The sequence below is a fragment of the Rousettus aegyptiacus genome, unplaced genomic scaffold, assembly GCF_014176215.1.
Source record: "Rousettus aegyptiacus isolate mRouAeg1 unplaced genomic scaffold, mRouAeg1.p scaffold_m13_p_3, whole genome shotgun sequence".
In the NCBI taxonomy this organism is placed as follows: domain Eukaryota; kingdom Metazoa; phylum Chordata; class Mammalia; order Chiroptera; family Pteropodidae; genus Rousettus; species Rousettus aegyptiacus.
Genome location: NW_023416306.1, coordinates 113974613 through 113998453, shown reverse-complemented (window position 1 = coordinate 113998453; position 23841 = coordinate 113974613). Strand labels below are relative to the sequence as shown.

The window sequence follows — 23841 nt, the reverse complement described above, 5'->3', positions numbered from 1 at the left end:
CCATTATCTACTGGAACTTCTTTTTCAGTATACCATATTGGCTTAAGAATGGAATTAACCTGTATCTCCTAACATAAAGCCAGTAGAGAACAAATAAACATGGATACAGTAAGTATAAATATAAATTTCCATATGATTTATTGTTGTTCCTTGTACATAAGAAACAGTAATATACAACTTACACTGCTTTAGAATGTAAAATGGATAAAAATGTGTACAAAAAAAGCACATTCCTAGAAAAAGGTATTGGCAAATAGTAAAAACTGGGGGTGGGTGGGTAACAAGCAAAACACAAATCAAGAAAACAAAAACCAACAATTCTTCAATTCAGTGTGCAAACATTTTATAAAAATAGAAATACTAACTCTACCGGCAGTATTTCCTGATAAATTACTTAAATAGCATATCTACACAATCTGAGATATCTATTCCAATGGCAATGAGAAAATAATTTATAAAAATAAAGCAATGGTATATAAGATGATAGAAAAAAACAACTTTCAAAAGACGTATTTAACATTTCAATGCTATTTCCTTATTGAGAATACTTTTCTGCAAAGAATTTTTATACTATGTACAACATCGACTTTGTTAGGTACTACAGTAGCTTTAAGTTTGTTAGACACTTAAACTCTTTGCTTGAGCCCAAAATTCTTTACTCAGTCACACAACAAATGAGGTAATATTTGTATATAAGTTTCACCTTTGTCATCTTTTTCTTTTGGAAAAAATGAAAAAATAGTAAGTGTAGATGCTTTTCTTCTCCCTGGAAATAGGCACAAGGGGTGGGGTAAAACAGTATCAAAGTCCTCATGGCTTTCTTTACAATCTAAAAACACTTGCAAACAGACAACCAGCTAATTCCACTTGAAAAGACAAAAAAATCCAAAATCATTTACTCTAAGCACAAAGTGAAGAGCAGCTCACTCTGCTGATTTTCCTTGTGCCAGTTTTGTGAGAGATTTGCTGATAAATCTTAACTACCTGCTCTCAAACACTTTCGATATGAAACCTAGGTTCCAGGTAGAACAGAGTTAATAAATAATCTGTATTTACAATCTTACAGTCATGAAGACTCATAACAAAGATGATATGGATAGTCTTTACACTTCTTCCTGTTCCATGAAGTCTTTCAGACAGATCCTCCAGAGTAAGTAAAAAATAAATATTTTATATTGTAAAGCGTTTGTGAAAACAAAACAAAACTACAATCTAAAACAGAATTGGAAAACTCCATGATATTCAGGGCAAAAGAGAAAAGGAATGTGTTAGTTGATAATTTTGTGCCTTTCTAACCATAAAAGTACAAGCACGGCTGCCCCTCCCTTGGGAGGCAGCCTGGTGCTCACTGAGATGGTAGGTTTTATTTTCCTGCTACATCTGCAATAAAACCAACAATTTCATTGTAACCAGGCAGTGTGGCAGCCAGTACCGCCTTACACTCTGCTTTAATTCTGACTCCCTATTCAGATCACTATAAGTGACATGTGAAGGGTGGGGATCCAAGAGGAAGTGCAGAAGCCAGTCCCTCCCTCCCTCCCCTGCTTCTATGTAAGTGCCTATTTACATGGGTTAATCAGCTAACACCAGTCAGCATCATGAAATCCAACAATAGTTTTTCAATCCCCTGAAAATGATTTAGTACCGAACATGTAACAGTTTCTACATATTTTCTCATACAATTGTCTCTTGGGTATGCGCCCTCAAGGCTTTGGCCCCTGCTCCCCCTATTCCTGAGGGAGTAGATCGGTGGTTCTGTTTGCCAATTCTAGTGAGTCCTCCCTTCTCTCATGTCTGAAAGCGCTTTTGAGTCCACTGCTCAGAGGTGGCCTCGCAATAGCACCCTGCTCTGACAGAAGCTGCATGGAGCTGGCACCTTCCAACTGAAGCATGTGGATGGTTTTGCTTTTTCAAAAGCAAACCAAAGTAATTGCATTCCTGGAAGATTCTCTTCTCATTCAGAGGCTGAAGGCTGAGTCTCATTTGGGAAATTGCATTTTCTTGAGGCAAGTCACATGTTTTAGGAGTCCACACTGATGCAAGCAGAGATAAAGGCAGGCAGGCAGAAGTGACCCTGGGGGTTTTCTTAAGCCCGTAGTTCCAGAAGGTGCAATACCAGCATTGGTTATAATCAGTTTTTTGATCAACAGTTTGATGATTAGGAATCTGTTAAGTAAACACAGAAGTATATAAACAAACAAATTCATAAAGGCATTATCATCTTAATATCAGTCAAACGACCTAGCTCTTTTATGATGACAAAAGCATGATTTAAGATTGTCAGCTTATAAAATTAAATGTTAAATTGTTTGAACATTGTTGGATACCAGTATAGCCTGACTGACCTTGTAGAACTCAAGTTATGCTTTCTAAGGCCTGCAATGTTTAAATATCTTGAGGAAAATCAACCATCTTTTTTCACTCCAATTGAGCTTGTTGGCATTAGGCCTTGTCTCAGTAAACATTTATTAAACACTTATTTTTTTTTGGTAGGCCCAATGCTGGACTCCATGTGAGCTTAAGTAACCCCTAAGTGAATAAGAATGGAGGAAGAAGAGCTAAGGTAAGTAGTGAAAATTAATTGAACATGCCAATATAAAGGCAATACTCATTTCCCTTTCTCGTATAAGAGGGAAAGGTGTGAAAGACAACCTGTGCTGTAATGGCATAAATAAAACTTATAGGAGTGTTTAAGAAGCATATAAAGTTTTAAAGTAGTATTAATGTGGTCTAAACTGTAAGGAGCTTGTCTACAGTTTACCTTTGCACTATGTATGAAGAACATAGAGATTGCTAAGCAAATTAATATTAACAAGGACTCAGGATTTCATAAGCCACTGATATAGCCCTTATTTCATTATCATTGTGTCTTTGACAGCAAAATATAGATAACACTGTCTGTAAAATAGTCTCTAAATCAGACTCTCTCATAAGGGGCATTCTCAATATTAGTCTGAACTAGAGATGTCAAGTGTACATTCAACATAATGTTGCTCCTACCTCTGCATTCATATTTCAGGTCGGAGAAGAAGACCATTTCTTGAGAGAAGACAAACAACCCTAGCCTACCACCGGCATAGGTTTTGTCATAGATGGCTCCTGAGTCAGCCATGATTTTCTTCCCTTCATACATCACCACTCTGCAGGTAAAAGAAAATCTCATTAGTGACACCCCTAGGTTTTGGTCTTCTCCTTTTTGCCCTTAGGTGTGACTATAAGTGAAATTTAATCAGTGCAATCTTACCTAATGAAACCAGTCTTTGGCCTGTGGCTGAGACGCCATCTGTAGGCAGTGAAATCTTTCCAGCCTATATGACGAGGGTCATGCCACAGGGTACGGACCTGAAGGAAAAGGAAAGGGAAAGGTTGGAACACAGCTCCCTCATGAGATTTATATTTCATTCCATAAGAAACAGTGCTTAAAGGTACTGAGTTGATCTAAGTTAGGGGACTGCAATGTAGGATTTTTTCCCAAGGCCTCTTTCATTTGATGTGTGCCCTTGAATGCACATATAAAGTAGAAAGAATGGAAGGAGATTTTTTGTTTGGGTTTGAGGGGTGACTAGTTATGGTGAGCTCTCCTCTCAGATGCTATTCTGTTTTTACAAAGAAGAGCTTGATGCTGCAGTTGGTGATGCTGGGAACGTGACATACAAGACAACCTCTTTGAGTCTTGGTCCAAAGCACAGCATTCCTTGTGCTAGTTAAGCACCTGTTATCTCTCTCTCTGCAGGTGTTCTTACCTGGCCAGGGGTATTTCCTGTGTGCCACAGGGCGTTCCGCAGGTGCTCGCCAGGCCCTGTGGTAGAGTTCACGACTTTCACAGAAAGGCCCGAGTATCCCTGAGCCCTCGTGGGGTTGACGTCCCAGTAGGACTGGGTGATCTGCTTCCACATCACAACGTAGAAGCGGCTGCTGGACTGGTAGCCGAACACAAATCCGGCATAGTCATCATCCCTTTCGGTGTTGATGAAGAAGGTGCCACTGAAGTCCACAGCATTAAACTCATCATAACCTGGAAGACGAGGCCAGACCCAGGTTAAAAACTGCAGCCTTCAGAAGGTTTTTCATTACATCCCAGACATCGATTAGTACCCACAAGAACACACACAACTGCCAGGTTCTATATGTGCTTCTTTTCTTTCTCTTTTGTTTGAAGAACTCGCTACTCACCTATAGCAAGTCCAGGATCACAGTTGACAGTCTGGACAAGTTCTTTACCCTGATGGCGTACCACCCAGTTAGGGTCATTTTGGGATGTCCCTTTGGGATCTAGCGGAATCATCTGGAATCGGCGGAAATCAGTCTCACTGATATCAACATTTTCAGGACAGATGTCATCAATGTCTGGCACGTTGTCATGGTCAAAATCATCTTTGCAAGCATCACCTCGACCATCACCTAAGGTCAAAAAGACAAGAGATCAGTGAAATTCCGAAACACTATTACTGGTGTCGGAAATTCACTATCTTGTCAAAGTTGGCCTTTAGTCTCTTTATCTTCTCAAATGCATCATCTTTGTCTTAATTTCCTCAATCCAGAGAGCCATGGTTTCCATTACTCCCTTAAAAAGTGGCTCTATTGACTCACCATCAGAGTCCTTCTGGTCAGGATTGGGCACCAGTCTGCAGTTGTCTCTGTCATCGGGGATGCCATCATTATCATCATCATGGTCGCAGGCATCTCCCTTGCCATCTTTGTCATGGTCGGCCTGGTTGGCATTGGGCACATAGGGACAGTTGTCCAGGTTGTTCTGGTGGCCATCTTCATCAATATCCTGATTGTTGTCACAGGTATCTCCAATGCGGTCTGAATCAGAATCAAGCTGACAGAGACAGAAACAGAGGGTAAAATATAAGTCATTAATAATAACTTATGGCCAGTGGGGTTTTATGTCTATATGCTACTGCAAAAGACAGTAATATGTACAAATTAAGTTTTTTCCTTGATCCTTGTTTTTATACATAAAAAATTGAAAAGGGATATTTAAACGTTTTTATAAAAAATACAAAATTTTCTAAATTAATAGCATTATTTAATCACTAAGGATGAAATGCAATGTTAACTACTTGCATCTTAATGTTAAATGAAATTCTTTGGGTACATTGTTATTTTCAATCGTAAATTTGTTGACATGACAGTTTCTACTCTAGGCCATTAACTCATGGACATGGCATGCTTTTTGCACATACTGGGTAATGCATATGGTAGGTATCAATTAGTTTATTTTTAGGTACTTAGTTTTATCCATCTAGTCCATAAGGATTGTCATGTGTTGGCTCAAGGAAAGTAAAAATTATGAGTTTTTTTCAGAACTATTTCTCAGAGTCTTTTTACATTATCTAGTGTGCATGGAATGCTTAAGGATTATTTACATACAAACTGAAGTTTTTCTTGCCAGTATTTGTTCTTTGCTAGTAAGATTTTTGCATCCCCGAATTTTGTTATAAATTTTATCACAGTTTGAGGAACCAAAAACTCATTATGGTAAGACCCAAACTCAAAATAGATTACCCTCCATTATATTTGAGCAGCAAAATTATCTAGGATCATTCAAACTTTCCTGTTGTGGCCCCAGAACTCTTTATCCTGTTGCTCTTTGTTTTATAGGACCTCATAAGAATAAACACTAGGAGGAAAAGCTAAATTTCTCATATCTTGAATGTTAAAGATATTTCCATTTTTCAAATTTTCTAAATTCCCAGAACAATGCATTTTGGGGGAAAAAATACCTTAACTTTTGGCCCTGTAGAGCCTGTTCTGGCTAATGTCTATCTGTAGCACTCCCTACTATAGGCTCTAAAGATATTTATTTGCAATGCCAAACACTTTTGAAGAACTGACAAAACAGGAATTTCTCCAGCTTTTGGGAAGTATTTTCCATTTGATGATTTTCTTACAGGCAGAATACTGCATTAGGCATGAAAATAGTTATTTTGCTTAAGGATATTTTCTTTCATCTTTTAGTCTTAAGTATGATTAATATTACTAAAGTTGTCAGTTGAAATGATTATTAGAGTTGTCATAGATTTCTGCTTTGTATAATTTATTTTAATGATACATCATGCTGAACAAGTCACGAACACCTTTTAGAAGACATGATTTAAGTTATAAGACTGTCATGCTAAAGATCTATGGGACTCTGCAAAGAAATTACATCAGGCAAACTGTTTACATGGAAATATTGTCATCAGCTACGAGACCATTGAGAGCTATGGTAATGAGTGTTTGAACTCTATTTTTTAGAGGTCTAGAAAATGGGTATTCCAATCCTTCACTGAAAGACTTTGAAAGGAGTCCACATACCTGATCTGGATTATGTTCCAGGGGGCAGTTGTCACACTGATCTCCAACCCCATCCATATCAGTGTCCCTCTGGTCCACGTTATAGACATACTGGCAGTTGTCTCGTTCATTGAGGATACCTGCCGAGAAGAGGGGACAAGTAAGAACTGGAATCTCCAGCCTCAAATGTTTCAACTAAACCACACACAGCCAGGGCTGAGTGCAGTCACCAATCATGGGCCTGCTGTGGTCAGGGGATGTCTTACCATCCCCATCAATGTCTGCAGCACAGGCGTCTCCTTCCCCATTGTTGTCTGTGTCAGCCTGATCTGGGTTGTGGTTGTAGGGGCAGTTGTCACAGCGATCTCCCACGTCGTCTCTGTCATAATCATACTGGGCTGGGTTGTAATGGAATGGACAGTTGTCCTGCAAAGAAGAAATGGAGCATTATACCACCCTGTGTGTGAAAACAGCTCGACTCAAATCACATGCATTATATATGTATATACGTACATACATAATGTACACACACACACACACATATTCTGCAAAATCTGCAACAGTTATTTTCTATTTAGGGGGTATACTAAATGAGTACTCAAGTGTAAAATGATCACTGCAAAAGTTAAAAGCCAGGACCTAATGAATGAAAAATGGATTCCTGTTGGTTATTAAGTCAGTGAGAGATAAATAAAAGCTCAGTCTCAGTTCTCAGTATGCCTAAAGTGAATTTTACTATAATTTAGATAAGACATCTGAAATAAATCTGGGGAACAAAGTGTCATTTGTTTATTGTAATTTCTTGCTGAAATGGAGAGAAGGTTGTGATGAAAAAAAAAAACCAAACCCTCATTTAAAAATTCTCTTGGCAACATCTGTGTTCTCAAACTACTGAAATACAGTAATTCTTCTCTTATCATATCAGTTTGGTATATTTTTCCCCTATAACTCTAAGTTTATCTAATCCTAAAGTGTTTCAGGCTGTCATTGTATAGATAAGCTGAAAGAGAAATGGAAAACATTTGTTTTTACCCTGTCATCTGGAATTTTATCATTGTCATCATCATCATCACAGGCATCGCCAATTCCATCCTTGTCATAGTCTTCCTGCCCCGAGTTGGGAAGGTTGGGGCAGTTATCCTGGAAAGAGAAAAATGCACATTACAGCTGCAGTTTGCATGCCCTCTGCTCAGTTCATACAAGAACGAACTAAATGCTGCTTTGTAAAATTTTTATAGACAGATGAATATTTTCTTTGGGTGATACACATGCACACACACAGAATTTGTATAAATGCTGTAGGCTTTGTACATGCTGGCAACACAAGTCACTCTGCTAGTATGCAGTAGAGTAGTGAACATTTTTTGGACAAAATGGATTTTGGAACAACTGCCAAATGGGCTTGCCCCACTCATATTCTTGGCACCAAGCGATTTAAGAATTAATGCTGCTCTGCCTTTGAGTGACAGTCTTTCAGTTTCACTTTCAAACGTTAAGCATAAAATACTTTAGGCTGTTCTTTTGATAAGGGTGACGTGCTTTCTCTCTGGAGGCATGAGAGGGGACCAGGTTTTACCTTTTTGCAGTGGTAAGTTGCATTGGCCACGCACACTAGGTCCTCATTGGGCCAACCGTCCAGGTCTGTGTCCTCCCCGCAGATAATGCCATTGCCAGCATAGCCAGGCTTGCACTCACATCGGAACATGGGGTCGCTGTAATGGCCCAGGTAGTTGCACTTGGCATTCTGGTTGCAGTCGTGTGTCCCATCTGTGCATGGGTTGCGGGGTTTGCACACCTGAGGGTACAACATTCTCATGTTAACGCAGAGCCTTCAAGAGTCTCCAAATACCACAGAAGCAAGAACCCAGGTCCCTATCATCTCTGGACAGAGGCTCCATGGAGAAGAGTGTGGGTTACCTGTGTCCTTCCCCTTCTCCCCCTATAGTGTCCAGGTTATAGGGTAACATTGCTTCATATGTGATTTTCCTGAAACTGCTCAGCACTGAGGCATTCACAAGTCCATTGGCTCACAACTTATTCCAGAGCAGCATTTGCAAATGTGACAGATTTACAATGGGTTTTCTAGTCATTCTAAAAGCTGGATTGTGCATTCACCTCTATCTCCCCATCCCTTGTTTTTTTTTGTTTTTGTTTTTTTTTGTTTTTGTGAAGGGGATGAAATGACATTCTTCCCTTTCCTAGTTGTTTCAGTCAAGGACAACCCTCATTTACTGCAGTCTGCCGGCCTGGCCTACTGTACCTGTTTGTTGGCAGTGGCATGCTCCACACCCTGGCCGAAGGGCTGCGGGCCAGTGAAGCGCGGTGGGCAGGGCAGGCAGTTGTAGCCAGGGTCTGTGTTCTCACACCTGTGCTCTCCGTTGTGGTTGAAGCAGGCGTCGGGCACCAATTTGCACTATGGGAGAAATAACAGTTTGCTTAATGTTTAGAAAACACTGCCATTGGAAACGAGTAGGACAGGTTAGCCGCTTGCTTAGATCTCCTAACTCGGAGCCATCAGTTCCTCACCTCATCAATATCTTTGCACTGGATGCCATTTCCACCATAGCCAGGAGGACACGCGCCACATTTCCAGCTGCCGTCTGGGTAGCTAGTACACTTGGTCCCAGCAAAGCAGGGATTGGACAGACATCCATCTGAGACAAGAGACAGGCAAAGGATTGGGCTAAGATGCTAATTGCCATGCTGGTCACTTAAACAAGACAGTGTAACTGATAACTTGTTGAGATTATGTTGTCCATCTGGCATTTTAGAGTAGTCAAACCACTTAGGACCATTCAAAGCTGGAACTCTCTTGAATGCTGACTATGGTATTTGTTTAATAAAAAACCCATGGGTGGTTTTGTCCTGGGCCCCAAGGCTCACCAATTGGACAATCCTGCTCGTTGCAGATCTGGTTTTCCATCACGTCACCAACACAGTCCTTGCCCCCAAACTGGGGGGCGGGGTTGTTGCAGAGTCGGCTACGTTTCTGTACTCCTCCTCCACAGGTGACGGAACAGATGTCCCATGGTGACCAAGGACCCCAGCCTCCATTGACTATACAAAAGTGAACCACATGCAAAGTTAAGATCAATTTTCAATCATCTCACCTGTCAAAGAAGATTTTCCTAAGTTTGTTCAAGAAACCTCTGCTACCCTGGCACATGGGAAGAATGTTTGGGAAGAGGGAAAGTTTGAAAGGGTTTTCTTTGTTTTTCATTAAAAGAAGCTGCTAAGCATGCGGGACTTTGCTTCTATTTGTTTCTCTAGGAAGTAACCTTTCCCCCTCCATGACCCACTGAACAGATGGCTCAGATGCCAAGCAACCAGCTGGGCAGAGCTGCCACTTGGGGCTCAGCCCTTAGCCATGCAGTGTGCTCATACTTACCAGGGCAGGCATCTTTCTTGCAGACTTTGGTCTCCCGAGCTTCACCTTCACATGGTTTCCCATTCATCTGGGGGCTGGGAGAGTTGCAGAGCCGGATCCTTGTAATCACACCATCACCGCATGTCACAGAACAAGATGACCATGGGGACCAGTGGCTCCAGCCGCCATCCTGTTTAACTAAAGTACAAAGCTGATGGTTATAGAGTGCTTACTATGAGCCAAGCTCTGTCCTGATTTAAATGTTATCTAAATAAATTCCTCAAAATAACCCTATCAAGAACTATTGTCCCCAATGTGCAAATATGACCCTCAGAGAGGGTAAATTGTGCTGAAGGGTATACAGGTAGATAACAGAATTAAGGTGCAGATCCAGAGAGTCCAGGACCTGTGCTCTTAACCTCTGTGCTATGGAGTAGGTCGCTCTAGGTGATTAAAGAACAGGTCAGTTAACCACATTCTTAAGTGGCCCTGATGCTTACATCTCTTATCACACTCCTGAATGTGGCAGGTCCTCGTCTGGACAGAGGATCCCTCGCATCGGTTGTTGAGGCTGTCGCAGGAGCGGCCGCGCTGCTGGATCCCATTGCCACATGTTGCAGAGCAGGAGGTCCACTCAGACCATGGGGACCAGCCGTCGTCCGCAGAGTCGCTGGCTGCAGAGGAAAAGGGTTCATTTAGCACACGAGCTTTAAGACTAGATAGTCTGTAGACTGCTCTGTTCAGGACTTGCTTCTCTGGCCAGAGGGCGAAAAGCAATCTATTTCTTAGGCCAACAGCTGAGGGGTTTGTCTCAGGTCATTATGTTTACTGCATCAGGGTAATTGAATGCTTTGCCTGGGCCAGCACAGTGCAGCCTTTCTCCCAGTGTGTGTTCTCCTATTCCTCACTGTCTCCTTTCTCCTCAGAATTTCAAATGAGTTTCTTAAGTTCTCTTGGTAGACATTTCCAGTCTTAGGCTTCCAAGAATACCAGAGTTTTAGGCAGCTTACAGGAGTCACTTGACTTTCGAGGGAGCCACAGACCATGTGTTTGACAGATGAACTTGAAGGGAGCTCAGCTGCTGTTGGCTTTAGGCTCCAGTTTGGTCATGAGGTTAATCAATGTGTTGCTCTTCTCACCCTAGCATTTGGGGCCTTCTCTGCACATATTTTCCCAAGAGAATGTGTTTGTTTACCATCTGCTCAGGCACCATGACTACAATCACATCTAGCTGTATCAGACACAAGATAGAGAACTTATTTTCTCTTGCCATCAGTTGGAAGATGTCCTAGCAATCCTCGATTCAAGTTTAAAACTCCACTAGTCTTCAGCTAGCTTTGTTCCCTTTAACCCACACCTGAAGTGAATGCTGAATAGAAATAGAGCTACAAATGATTATTACAGTGCCAATACTGCTAACATGATCCCTGGATGGGACTGGTGATTCTAAGCTGTGACCAATAGGTGTAGGTGTAGGAGTGTGTGCAAGGTGAGTGTTACTTTCCTGTTTTATTTTTTATCTCAGTTGTGATGAATCATTTTTGACCTATGCCTACTACATTCGATATTATCTCAGCACAGTGATTAATTCACAGTGGTGACAAAAACCAGGCATAGGATGCCATGGAACTATAGTGCCTTATTTCTTTTAGTGCCCTAAAACTCAAACTGCTATTATTTTCTTAGGTCTCCTACCTATCTATCTGCAGGAATAGAACTTTCAGGTCCAATTTAGTGTAGTGCTTGCACTAAAGCCCATAGATTTTTCTAGTGAGCAGATTTTTCTTAACTCTAGGTCATAGGTCAAAATCTAGAAGCAGTCAACTTAGAGCTACTACTGCTACAAATTCATCTCTCTTTTCCTCCAAATATACAATAAGCTTTACCAAGATTATTGCCTATACCATAATCCAGAGGTGTTAAGATTTAGTCACATTGGAGTTTTTGGCTCTATACAGCAGACAAGCTGTCAGTTAACCAGATGCTACAGCAAAAAACAAAAAAATAAACAGCTGTCCAGCATTTATGTAAAATCGACCTAGTCACTGAAGAATGGTTATGCAGTTTTAGGAACTTACGCCAACACCGTGGGCAGCATTCTCCATCAGGAACTGTGGCATTGGAACAGGGCATGATGGGGCAGGACACTTTTTTGCAGATGGTAACTGAGTTCTGCAAGGCAAAAGGGAGAGAGAAATGGGTTACTAAGCATACTGATTGCAAACAAAGTTTACAAGCTATAACACCTCAGATAGAAGATAGACCAAGATCAGGGCTATAAATACTCTACTGGAATTATTTTAATAGGTCTGTCTTATTTGCAGCCACCAGTAGAGGCAGTTCTAGTGCTAGTTACTTGTCACTTCATTCCTTAGAGAGTTCCTTCTTAATTGCTACTTAGTCAATGATAGAAGTTACAGCATGAAGAATTTAAAAGGTAACCACCAAATATAGGTCAAATCTGTTGATCTGCATCTGAAATCAGTCTCATAAAACTCAGCCAGGACTTTTAAATTAAAATATTTTATCTTTATAGAGAAAAGATCAATGAGCATATTTTTCTCATGAATAGATCTGGTTTTATATCATATTGGAGAATGGGAATTTAACCAAGTTGGTTCCAAAATACAGCAATCCATGATTTATATGTGAGCCAGGTAAACACCCAAACTCACTTGCCACTGGCACTGGGGGGGGGGAGGGGGGGGAGAGTCACACACACACACACACACACACACACACTCACTCACTCTGTAGGAAGTACCATCTGAGCTAAGTAGATAGTTACATCTTAACAACACCAGGCTGTTATTTGAATAACAATCGGTACTGTATTAAAAGAATCTCCTTGTCATAGCTAAATACAAATCAGGCTTAGGGGAAAAAACGGAATGTTCCAACCAGCTGTTATTTACCCGACATTCAACACTTAGCCTTTGAACTATAGCAGGTAAATTATTTCACTGTCTTAGTAGATTTATTCTTTTAGATACTTAGCCTGGGGTATAATTAATACTTTGAAAAACTTTCTGAACATTTAGAGATTTTATAGATGTCATAATTGCATGTTAAAAAAAAGAACAACCCACTTTGATATCAGGACATGGAACATAAAAAGAGCTTGTGTGGCCAGCGGGGTATTTCCCCAGAGACTGGCTTCAGCTCCTTGTATTTTAGTTTGTAGGGGTCCCTCACCTGACAGTGACACTCAGTGCAGCTATCAACAGTCCATTCCTCGTTATTCCTGTACTGAACTCCATTGTGGTAGCAGAGAGGAGGCCTCCTCAGCTCGTTGGCCAACTCTTTGTTCTCTTCAGTCTAAAAAGGGACAGGGGAGAAAGGTCATTAGTGTCCAACCTCATTTTAAATCCTTCAGGACCAGTTGTGATACACCTTCCGGGACTGGGTGCGGAGGTCACTGACCACTTTGCGGATGCTGTCCTGAAGTGTGGTCACGACAGTGCGCAGGCCCCTGAGCTCCAGGACCATGCTGGACAGCTCATCACAAGAGATGCCGCAGATGGCCTGCAGATCCTTTGTCTTATGGCCAATGTAGTTAGTGCGGATGGCAGGGCTGGAACCATTCACCACATTGTTGTCAAGGGTGAGAAGGACATTGGTAGCTGCCAAAAAGCAAACACACACAATGAGAAAAGTCACAGAAGAGGCTCTCACCAGCCAGCCCCTGGAATTCCTAGTTGTCAGACATTTCATTTGGGGTGAGGGATACAGGTGGAGGTGATATGTGTGTGGAATAGACTAAGGTCTCTTTTAAATACCTTTTAACTATGTTATTTGGGGTAGATTATACACAGCCAATACTGCTTAAATTTCTCAGCTTGTTTTGGGTGGAATTCCCCCAATTTCCTCACATGCCCTAAAAAACAGAAGGGTACTCACAGCTGGAGCAGCCTTTGTTCCTGAGGACGTCTTCTGGTGTGGTTCCAAAGACAAACCTCACATTCTGCAGCACCCCCTGTGGGCAAAGGACACAGGTTACTCGCAGAGTACAAGGGAGGGGAGAGGTACGTGGGTGGGGGACACTGTTTATGCTAGTAAAAGCACACAATAGATGTTCTAAAAGTTTCAAAGAGTGCTCTTTTAAGATCCCCATGTCAAAATAACACACCGACATCAATTGCCAAACAACTTCAAAATCTTAATCGTGACTTCTGCCAAGTCTTTAATATTTTACAAAGAATCCAGTTATCAGCCTTCTTGGGTATGCAGGAAATGGAATCCGATACTAAAGCTAGAGGATATAATGACAATATACAGTGTCAAAGAATTAAATGTGGGAGTTTCAAAGCTACAGTTGCAAATATCTAGAAGTTTAAGCAAGAAAGAAACTGCAGCAGCAAATAACCACTATTTTAACCTTTTATTTGAGACTGGCTCCATCCCCATGAGGGATCAAATAGCAAAGTAGTTATTTATTCTGCTTGAACAAAGTGTCTATTTCAAACAGCATTAAAATCACTTGAATGTACTTGCGATAAGTTATTTTCCCGAGTATAAGAATATCTAAGGCTTGAACAGGCTGTTGTAGGAAAACCACTTGTTTCATTTAGTGGTTTTCAAAGTGTGGTTCCCAGAACACCCCTACCAGCATCAGCCTCACCTGGAACTTGTTAGAAATGCAAATAATCAGGCCCTACTCCAGACCTGCTGAAATTGAAACTCGGGGTGAGGCACAGCAGTAAGTGTTTTAAGCCTTCTGGATGATTCTGATGCTCCCTAAAGTCTGAGAACCACTGCTTTTAGGCCACAAGCAGTGTTTCCTGAACTCCTGCTTCTCCTGCTATAGCCTTCCTGACAAATCAGCTGGCTACCAGTCGACGCCATAGACCAGGAATCAAAGAAGAGGCCTCACCTGGAAATTGTCATTGACACCCCCTTTTGCGATGCGGAGTCTGGCGATGCTGGCCAGGTCCCTGGTGAAGATGCTTTGGATGGGGACGTCTAGCTCAGCATTCTCCATCTTCTCACAGTCGATGTACAGCTGGGCCCTGTCCTCTTGCACAAACAGGGTGATGCTCTTCCACTGACCTGTGGCCAGGAGTGCTTCTTCCACTGACACCACATGCTGCTTCCCTTGCACGGTCAGGCTCAAGTCCAGGGTGCCCGCCTTGCCATTGGAGACCACGCTGAAGACCTGGCCGGTGTGGTCTTTTCGCTCCACTGCCAGCAGTGTGCCCCGGGTCTTCTTCATCTGCCTCAGGGAGGCCAGGAGGAGGAAACCTTTCTCTGCTCGCACAGCATCCACTAGGTCTTGGAACTTGTCATCAGGCACAGGGGGGATCAGGTTGGCATCCTCAATGCGGAAGGCTGGGCTGGAAGGGTCAGGACCCTTCACCAGCCGGCGCCCAGAGCCCTTTCGGGCAGCCCCCGTGAGTTCAAAGACGTCGAACACGCTGTTATCTCCTCCAGACTCTATTAGACAGGAGCAGGACACGCTGTGAGCTTTCTCAACTGGGACCAGGGGATGGGGGGTTCAGTTCTGAGGGGTGGGGCCAGAGGGACGGGGTGAAAACTGGCAACTGCTGAAAACTGAATAAACACCATGGTTGGAAGGAAACTGCAACCCGATGCTCAGTCAGGGCTCAGGGAAAAATAGCTGGGAGAGGACGGCTGGGAGGGAAGCACACCTGGGGTAACCAGCACCTCCTCTTCCATTGGCCCTCGAAGGTGTTATACAGACTCACCTGGAATGCGGCTGGAGGCACACACATGCACCAGGAACAGGATACCGAGTCCCCAGGCCAGCCCCATGGTGGAGCTGTTTGTGCCCAGCAGGGAACCTACAGGAGGAAGCATAGTTCAGGGTCAGGGGCAGCAAAGCAGGGAGGGTGGGCAAAAACCAGGGCTGGGCATGGCGCCAGGTCCCTGGGGATCCCCCCTCCCCACTGTCCTCATATTGGCTGAAAGGAAAGACAACACGATTTACTTGCGAGAGGGAATCAGGAATAAAACAAGAGTTGAGAGCAGGAGATAGTTGTTTTAAAGTGGGGGGGGGGGCGGCGGCCAACAATCTGGGGGCTTTCCTTGGGAAATTGAGGGTAAACAGCAAGACCAGGAGATGTAGCTTGAAGGCGCGGGGGGTGGTGGGGGTGGGGAGGGAGGGGTTGGGGTGTATGCGTGAAGTAGACTTCTCTAGAAGACTGGTAGATGTAGGGGCGACTGGGAGAGAAGCAATCTTGAGATATCCTGACGAGTGGTTTGTGAACCCCAAGACCAGAGAGGATGGCTCTGGAGAGCTCTTCTACGAGAAGTACCCCGGCGGCTAGGAGGGATAGGATGGAGAAGGCGAAAGGGGAGAGCCTGAGTGAAGTCTTAAGACCCTAAGGTGCTGGAGTCTCGGAGTCCGAAGTGGATGGCCAGGGCAGCGTTGGTGCTCAGCGGCCGCCCAGAGATCCCCTTACCTGTGTAAACGCGGGCTCAGCGGCACCGAGAGGCGGCGAGGGTGCAGCAACCCGTGCGGAGTCCTGGAGAGCGCCGTGTGCCGGGGAGGCGGCCGCAGCCGGAGTCTGAGGCTGCGCGGGGAGAGGACCCGGGGGCTCGAACTCGCCGGCCGGCTCGGCTGCAGTGGCTGGCGAGACCGACGAGCCGCGCGCTTTTAAAGGGGCGCTCACATTCCTGGGCTTTCCTCTGGCCAATGGGAAGCGGGCGGGCAGGAAGCGGGAGGGGGGCCAGTCTGGGTTCCTCTCTCCGCCCCGCGCCGCCGGGCGCACAACTTTCCAGCTAGAAAATGAAGGAGGAGGCGGGGGTCCGGGCAGAGTAGCCCTGTAACTTCTCAGGAAATTTGGTGCTCGCCCACGCGGCCTGGCGCACGCAGGCTCAGCACTTTGGCTCTTGCAGCAGGCGAGCCGATGACTTTAGGGTGGGCATCCCGAGCAGCGACAGGGCTTTGGCCAACCACCCAAGACCCTAAGGGGACTTTCAGACAAACTCGTCTCCTTGAATGCCTGGGCGATGGCTGAGGGGTGCACACTTAGAGACCGAGCCCGTTAGTAAAAGAAAGAAAGAATGAATGAGTGAATGAAAGAAAAGAAAGAAGAAAGGAAAAAGGTAGCCTGATGGGGTAAATGGGACCAAGAGAGAACCAGTCTAAAGAAGTTCCCTCTTGCATACTTGTTGACCCTCATCCATCCAACCCAGGGGGAGTTGTTGACCCTCATCCATCCAACCCAGGGGGGTGGGGGACCACGCGCCAGGCTTCGCGCCGCGCACCTGCCCTTCGCCTGACCCACTAGCGGTGGTGAGTGCGGTGTCGCGCCGGCTGGCTGGGCGGTGTACAGAGCTCGCGTTCCCGCTGCGAGTCTGGACACACTTTCTCCAGTGCCTGCCTCCCAAGATCCGGCGAAAGTCGCTTCTCCAGATATCTACAGAGCTTCCACAGATTGCCGCTTGGGGGCGGTATGCGTATTCTGATCAAGGAGACTAGCGAGGACAAATTTCTAGTCAGGAATGTTAAGGAAAGTTTCTCGTATCCAGTTCTTTCAAGCCAAAATTGACATTATGTCTTGAAAAACAGTTTTTGTGCCCACTCGTGCTTCTTAACGTGACTCCTGGTTGGAGGATTTGCTGAACCATCTGGCTCCAGGGTCTGAAACTATTTACAGAACAGACCCATAGAATAATAAATTACCCTCTGCCTATTACTTTATTTCCTTGTTTCCTCCCTAAACGTTCTTTTCATTTTTCGGCTCCTGAAACCAACTTGCGGGTTACATTTCTGTGGGTGCACCAATTGCCATGAGCGCTGCCACTTAAAGCTTTTGTCATTGGAAATCTGGTTTCTAAGCCACTGTCCCAAGCCAGCATGACTCCAGCTGCCTGGAATTCCATTCATCTCTTTGGTCTGGGACGTCAGCAGCCACACTTCCCCTGCCGTGGTCCGGCACTATCACACCGGCCCTGAGACACAGGGCACAGGTAGCAGCTTCACCAAATAAGGATCTCAGCCACAGGCTGGGGAAAGCCCTGAGGTTCACCTACCTTCTTAGTACTTACACCTGGCAGGATTCCTAATTGCTGGAAACACCCACGGGTTTACATTCATCAAACAGCAATTTCACTTTTCATGTGTGGGAGTGTTGTGTGATAAGGTGCATGTGTGTGTATGGATTACGGAGTTAGTGCTTTCCAGTTACTCAATATACATCAAGTACCTCTAGAAGATGACAAGTATGTTCCTAAGACTCATGTTTGTTTGTTGCTTAAGTAATAACTAAACCTGACAGTCAGATGGCTTTCACATTTTGAGGGACAGAAATAAATCCCTATCAGATGATAAATCACATTCCTGTAGTGGAAGTCATGGGCGGTGATTCATCCAAACAGATCTGAAGATTCCAGAGTCAGCGGCCATACGTATCCCTCCCCTTCCTTCTCTTTCCCTAGCGTCCTGTCTGCTCCTTGAAAGGTGATTTTTATTTTGTCACTTGGTAATTCTCCATAATAGTAGGTACTTAGGAACAGTTTTCCGAGGAATGCTGCCAGCCGATGGCCACCTGCTTCTTGTGGCACACTCGCCAATTTTATACAGGTCAACTGAGGGCTTGAGGTCCAGAAGAGGTCCACAAAAACAGGGTACATCTCTCCTTTTATTAAAAGATCATCTCCCCTAGGCTCAACCACGTGGATGGAATAGAAACTTGCTGGAATGCCCCTCCTGGTTAGATGCTTCCGTGACTAAGGGACTGTAGGAATGTCTCCGGAGTTTTCTTGGAACTTGGCCTCTTTCAGTAAAACAAGGAGAAGCATTTTAATCCTTTACATGCTTTGCAAATAGGAAGGCCACCTCTATGGTGGCAGGAAGAGCTTCCTTGTCAGAGGAAGATGACAGTGGTACAGGAGTTATTTATCTTGAATATGAAGGCCATCCCCAAGTCACAGTACTCCAATTGTTGTGGTGGATAAGAAGGATCATAGTGGAGAGGGTGTCGAGGCAGCTGTTAGGAACTCACCCATATTGCTGCTGCTCAGCATGAGCTGAAAATGTTCCCCAGAAACATAGATACCTCTGGGCAACTTTGAGAGAAGCAGGAATGGAAAGAAGAGGAAAGAAAACCTACACCTTTAATGCAGGGGATATTATTCCTCGTGTATGTGTGTGTATCCTTAACCTACAAGTGTGTGTGATTAAGGAGAGCAAGATAATTGAGAAAATATTTTGTGTATCTAGCAAAGAACAGCAAGGTGGGCTGTGATTTTGTGTAAGGATTTTAAAACACGTTGGAAATGTTCAGCAGTGGAAAATTTCCTAGATGTGAGCAGCAACCAAAAATCATAGTATTTTAGAATAGACCCAAATCACAGCACCTCAAAAATGAAGACAGCATAAATTCACTCCTTCTATCTTCCCTAGATGATGGTTTGAAGTTGTTTTAATTCAGCTGCTTCCATGATCAGAATCGGGAAGAGTTACCAACAGATTTTTCTTATCCTTTAATCAAACATCAACTCAAGCTCTCCCGCCTTCATGAGATCTTCTCTCACAGCTTTATGTTGTGTTGTTTCTTCTTTCCGTGAAAATTTGAAGCATATATTATCTCTACCACATAACTCAGCACCTTATACTCTTTATCATTTTGTTTTTCAAAATTAATTTTATTTTCATACCTGTAAGGACTAGATAGTAAGGATCCAAAGGCTTGGGCTTGGGAAGATCTCTCATATTTGAATTTCCAAATCAATTTATGCTCAAATCAATCTATAGCACAGAAAGACTGAACTGGACTAATCATCATTTCTCTAACCAGCTATACTGTTTCATGCAGTATGCCTTAACTCTTGGGGTGGATATGGTGATTGACTCCCAAATATTGCCCTCCCACCCCCGCCACAGAATTGAAGCAATACCTTTGGGGAATTGATCTCAGTGGGAAGGGTAAGACTATTAGTTTAAGAATAACAACCTTCTCTACCATTCTCCAGCCCCACCCCTCTTTACCAGCTAGTGATTGATTTGGATATTAGCTTGTGACCCAGTTCTGGCTAATGAGAGGTTTGCTAAAGGCTTCCGGGAAAAGTTTTTTCTTGCTTCTAAGAAAGAGCCATGTGAAATCAGCTGTTCTCCATTTTCATTTGGACATCAGCAAGAAGGTTGATAAGTGCTGTCTGGTGCTATTGGCCACTAGGGGAGCCAAACAGACCATGTGACCAATATTGGAGAAGGAGGAACAGAGAGATGGAATCTGTGTTAGACCACGTTTTTGAGATGCTAAATCTTCTTACCCTAAAGGTCATTGTACCTCTGGGTTTTTTTGCATGTGTGCTTATTATTTAAGCCAATGTGTTGATGTCTTCTGTTACTTAGAGCCACATACATCATTACTTGTGCAGCTCTTTTTCCTGTCTGGATCGCCTTTTCACTCATACTGTGCTTGAACCTCTTCTGATTTCTTTAGGATAAGAGGAATAAGAATAGGCCATAGGGTAAAAATGTTTTAAATGTTTTAAATACCCTTCACTCTTTCCTGTCCCTTTGCCAACAGGCCAGCCTAGTCCCAAACGCTATTCACAGCTGACTGGTGAGAGTGAGCATTTCTTTTGATTTTACTCTTTGTAGCCCTCTTTTGGGAACTTTGATATAGTCCAGGGGGTCAAAAGGCATAGAATATCCAGGATGAGCTGATCCTGAGTGAAGAAAGTAGGAAATTGACCTGCCAGGAAATCAAGAGTGTGAGGGCAAGAAGATGGAAAAGGAGATGGAGAGATGTCAGCCTGGACCTGGAGGTAGAAGCAGGAGAATTAGCAAGAAAGGAAACGAGGACATGGAGAACAGCCACATAATACACGATAATGATAAACCCTGATTGCGGCCTTTGCTAAAAGACCCGCTAGTACTTTGGGTAAGAGGGAAGCGTTACTCATGGTTGATGATGGAAAGGCCTATGCTTGGGACCTGCCTCTCTGACCCCCCTTTTATCACTCTTCTCTCTGTGCAGCTTCTTTTTTTTTTATAGCTGATAAATAAAACTGAAAGATATTTCAAGTGTACAACGTGATGAATTGATATATGTATACATTGTGAAAAGATCTCCATCATCAAATTAATTAGTTAATAAACATATCTATCACCTCCCATAGTTACTTTATTTTTTTTGGTAAGAACATTTTACTTCTACCGTCTTAGAAAATTTCAATTATACAATACAGTATTATCAACTAAAGTCACTATTTTCACATTAGAGTCTCAGAATTTATTCTTTATTCAACTTTTCTGCTTTGTCATCTCGACGTCCTTCTGGGGCATCATTGGTATGGGCTGGTTTGGATTCCAATGTGGAGACTTTCTCTTTTCAAGTGTTTGTCACCTCATGGGAAGGCCATACATTTAAAGGCAGCCTTATCAGAAAAAGGATGGGGGCTGGGAAGTCATCAACGTGATTTAATTTGATGAGGCCGAATCACACCTCCTGTCTCCAGTTTCTTTTATCTCCACCAGGGTCTGAAATCATTCCAAAGATAAAATAATGTAAGATTTTGAGTCAGCAAGAGCCATCCAGTCTAACCACTCAGTTAATAGACGAAGTTGATTCAAAGAGGTGAAGCGATAGAACTTGTCAGTGGTCCGGAAAACAACTAAGGTGCCCTGACTTCCAGCTCAAAGTCCTTCCCTTTATATCCTTCTGTTCTTCAAGATTTATTTCATATGGTTTAGAAGATGCTTTAACATCAAAATCAGCAGAGATGCTTTCCATTTTGCCAGTTAAGAGCGAAGTATGTGCCCAAGGTAAGAAAATAGAGAGAGGTGGGAGACTCAGGAGGTGAAGTCAGAGTAGGAGAGACTGAATGTAACTTGTGAACTGAAGGCTGACCTGCAATATCTCATCTGCTCTGCTCTCTTTGAGTCTCAACTTTCCGAGAGCCCTGACTCTCTTTAGAATTTACTCACTGCTGTCCCTGAGAGGGGTGTTGCATTTTGCCTTGAGGTTGGGTGTGTCAATTGCTCTAGAAGTGTGCTATCACTTAAGATTTACACAACCTAGGGTGTGATGCAGAATCCCTTTGATTATTAAGCAGATTGTATGGAACCAGAGGCAACCTGGCCTCCCAGATTTCTGGAAACTGTGAAATAATCTTTCGGCCCAGCACTGACCAATACCTTTTTAGAGTGAGCTGTTTGGTTGTTTTGTCCACAACTGAAGGGCCCGGGGAGCACCTCGGTTAAGTACAGGAGCCACACAGAAGGTTAAAGGACTGAAAAAAGTACAGACAGGTAAGCTTGCAGAGTACAAGAATGTGCCTTAATTCTGTACCTTGTCTTCTCATTGAGATTGTAAAGGTGTCGATCTCATTATTTTCACAAAGGATGTGGAGCAATAGCAGTGTTTCGGAAATGATGAAGGATTTCCTCAAAGTGAGGATGGAAACACATTGGAATGTTACTGAGATAGACTGTGAAATGTTTTCTGGATGGCTTCACCAATAACGTGGACTAGTAGTTAATCTGGGATTGAGTGATTCCAGAGGTCCCTGTCACTGAGGAAGTCAGAGTCTGCACATTTGTGCAACAATGGTGTTTCCAGGACCACCACAAGGAACTCTGCTTCTGATGTAGGTTAAATACATTCCTCTAAAGAATTTAGCTTCCTGAGGTTCAACATGCCACTTGAAGTCACCCATTTATAAATTATAATTTTTCAAATTTTTGGAAATGTCTTCACATATGCAATTCAGATTAAGTGATATTTCCAATTTTTCTGTTTTTACTTTTTGCCCTGGAAGAAAATTACGAGTGTCAATTAAAGAGTGAGATGAGCAAACACAAAGAAAATCCCAACTATTTTGTGAAGAAGGTTGAATGGGACACGGAGATTGGCATCTAATTTAAGTCTAGATGAAAGACTCACATGCCACTAAGAAATATGGACAACAACCAAATGGCTGGGGTACTGGGCATTTCTTTTAAGTCATATCAATATCTCGAGAGGTTGTGTTTTTCCCTTTTTCCTTTTTTAATAGTGAGATCATGACGACTTGCATTTTTTAGAACCGAGCCAAGAGAATTGTCACTCTTTCTAATTTAAGAAGATGAGTGTATAGTCTGAAGAAAGCTTTTACTTTTATTATGACACCAAAGATAAACACTGCTGCTTCCCAGGGAAGAGGTGGAACACGGAGGAAACTTCTTTCTTTCCCCTTTCTTTTTTTCTCATTTCCTTTCCCTTCCCTTTTTCCTCCTTCATTTTACCTCTTCCTTTTCCCCTCCTCCTCCTCCTTCTCTTCTTTTCTCTCCTCCTCCTTTTTCTGCTTTCTTCCTTCCTTTCTTCCTTCTTTCCTACCTTTCTTTCTTTTTCTTTCTTTCTTTCTTTCTTTCTTTCTTTCTTTCTTTCTTTCTTTCTTTCTTTCTTTCCTTTATTTCCTTTCCTTCCTTCCTTCCTTCCTTCCTTCCTTCCTTCCTTCCTTCCTTCTTTCCTTCCTTCCTTCCATTTCTCTTCTCCTTGAGACTATAGTGAGAATGAACTACAGTAACACATGTAAAGCATTTAGCTCATCATTATTCAATGACCTGGATTCCACCTGCTTGAGTTCAAAATCCCAACTTCCTACAGAACTCTTACCACTCCCTTGCTCCCTCTTTGTCTTAAGACTTGAAGGCAGAGGGCATCTTTATGACATCATCCTTCCTGTTTCCCTTGTCAGTCTGTCTGTCCTTCCCTAAGGCATGATGCTCAGGCCTTGAGCCTCATGGCCCTGTTGAAGCTAGTATGTTGTGGGTTGGATTGCATGGGGGTGGGTACCTGAGAAGGGTAGAATGTATTTACCAAGAAGCTTATAGAACGGTAAGTTTCAGGGCCCTTCGTGTGCCTGGGCTCCTTCCAAGGCCCTAGAGAGCCCTACGGATGTGTTTGTGTGATCTCATGTTTGGTAATATTTACAAAAGTAAGATATTTGAACCACAACTGGTTAAGTCCACGCTGACTTTTCCATTCTAACTTGCCTCAGTTCGTCACACTTCTCATGTTGGAGAGTCAGAGTGACTATAGGTGATTTTTGGATCTGACTAAGGGAATATAGCAGAAAGATATATTTATATGGTTTGCAGTCACTTCTACATACAGTGCAGTAACTGCTAGCCATCCTTGCACTGGAATGCCTTCCATGAGTATTTCTATTGCCTACCTGGTGTCCTAACGTGAAGGTGCAGGGTTAGAGGTTGTATCAGAATGCACATGTTC

General features: G+C 43.2%; 1 protein-coding gene across 1 annotated transcript; it reads right to left on the bottom strand.

Annotated features, from left to right (window-relative positions):
• Window positions 1-113: 113 nt before the first annotated feature.
• THBS1 (thrombospondin 1) lies at window positions 114-16246 on the bottom strand. Its single transcript, XM_016152184.2, has 22 exons — window positions 16075-16246; window positions 15358-15453; window positions 14526-15085; window positions 13553-13628; window positions 13076-13275; window positions 12848-12970; window positions 11731-11824; window positions 10153-10326; window positions 9674-9850; window positions 9169-9342; window positions 8812-8939; window positions 8546-8698; window positions 7862-8080; window positions 7318-7425; window positions 6552-6711; window positions 6307-6425; window positions 4591-4825; window positions 4174-4401; window positions 3744-4015; window positions 3245-3342; window positions 3001-3140; window positions 114-2166 (listed from the first exon to the last, which is right to left on the bottom strand). The coding sequence occupies exons 2-22, from the start codon at window positions 15422-15424 to the stop codon at window positions 2159-2161; spliced, it is 3513 nt and encodes a 1170-aa protein (XP_016007670.2). The 5' UTR covers window positions 15425-15453; window positions 16075-16246; the 3' UTR covers window positions 114-2158.
• Window positions 16247-23841: the final 7595 nt, after the last annotated feature.

Coding starts and splice junctions, on each gene's coding strand:
- THBS1 (XM_016152184.2), bottom strand. CDS start 15,424: ATGGGGCTGGCCTGGGGACTCGGTATCCTGTTCCTGGTGCATGTGTGT. Junction 11,825..12,847: donor GCACTGAGTGTCACTGTCAG/GTGAGGGACCCC, acceptor TTTGCCTTGCAG/AACTCAGTTACCATCTGCAA. Junction 9,851..10,152: donor TCAGGAGTGTGATAAGAGAT/GTAAGCATCAGG, acceptor TTTGTACTTTAG/TTAAACAGGATGGCGGCTGG.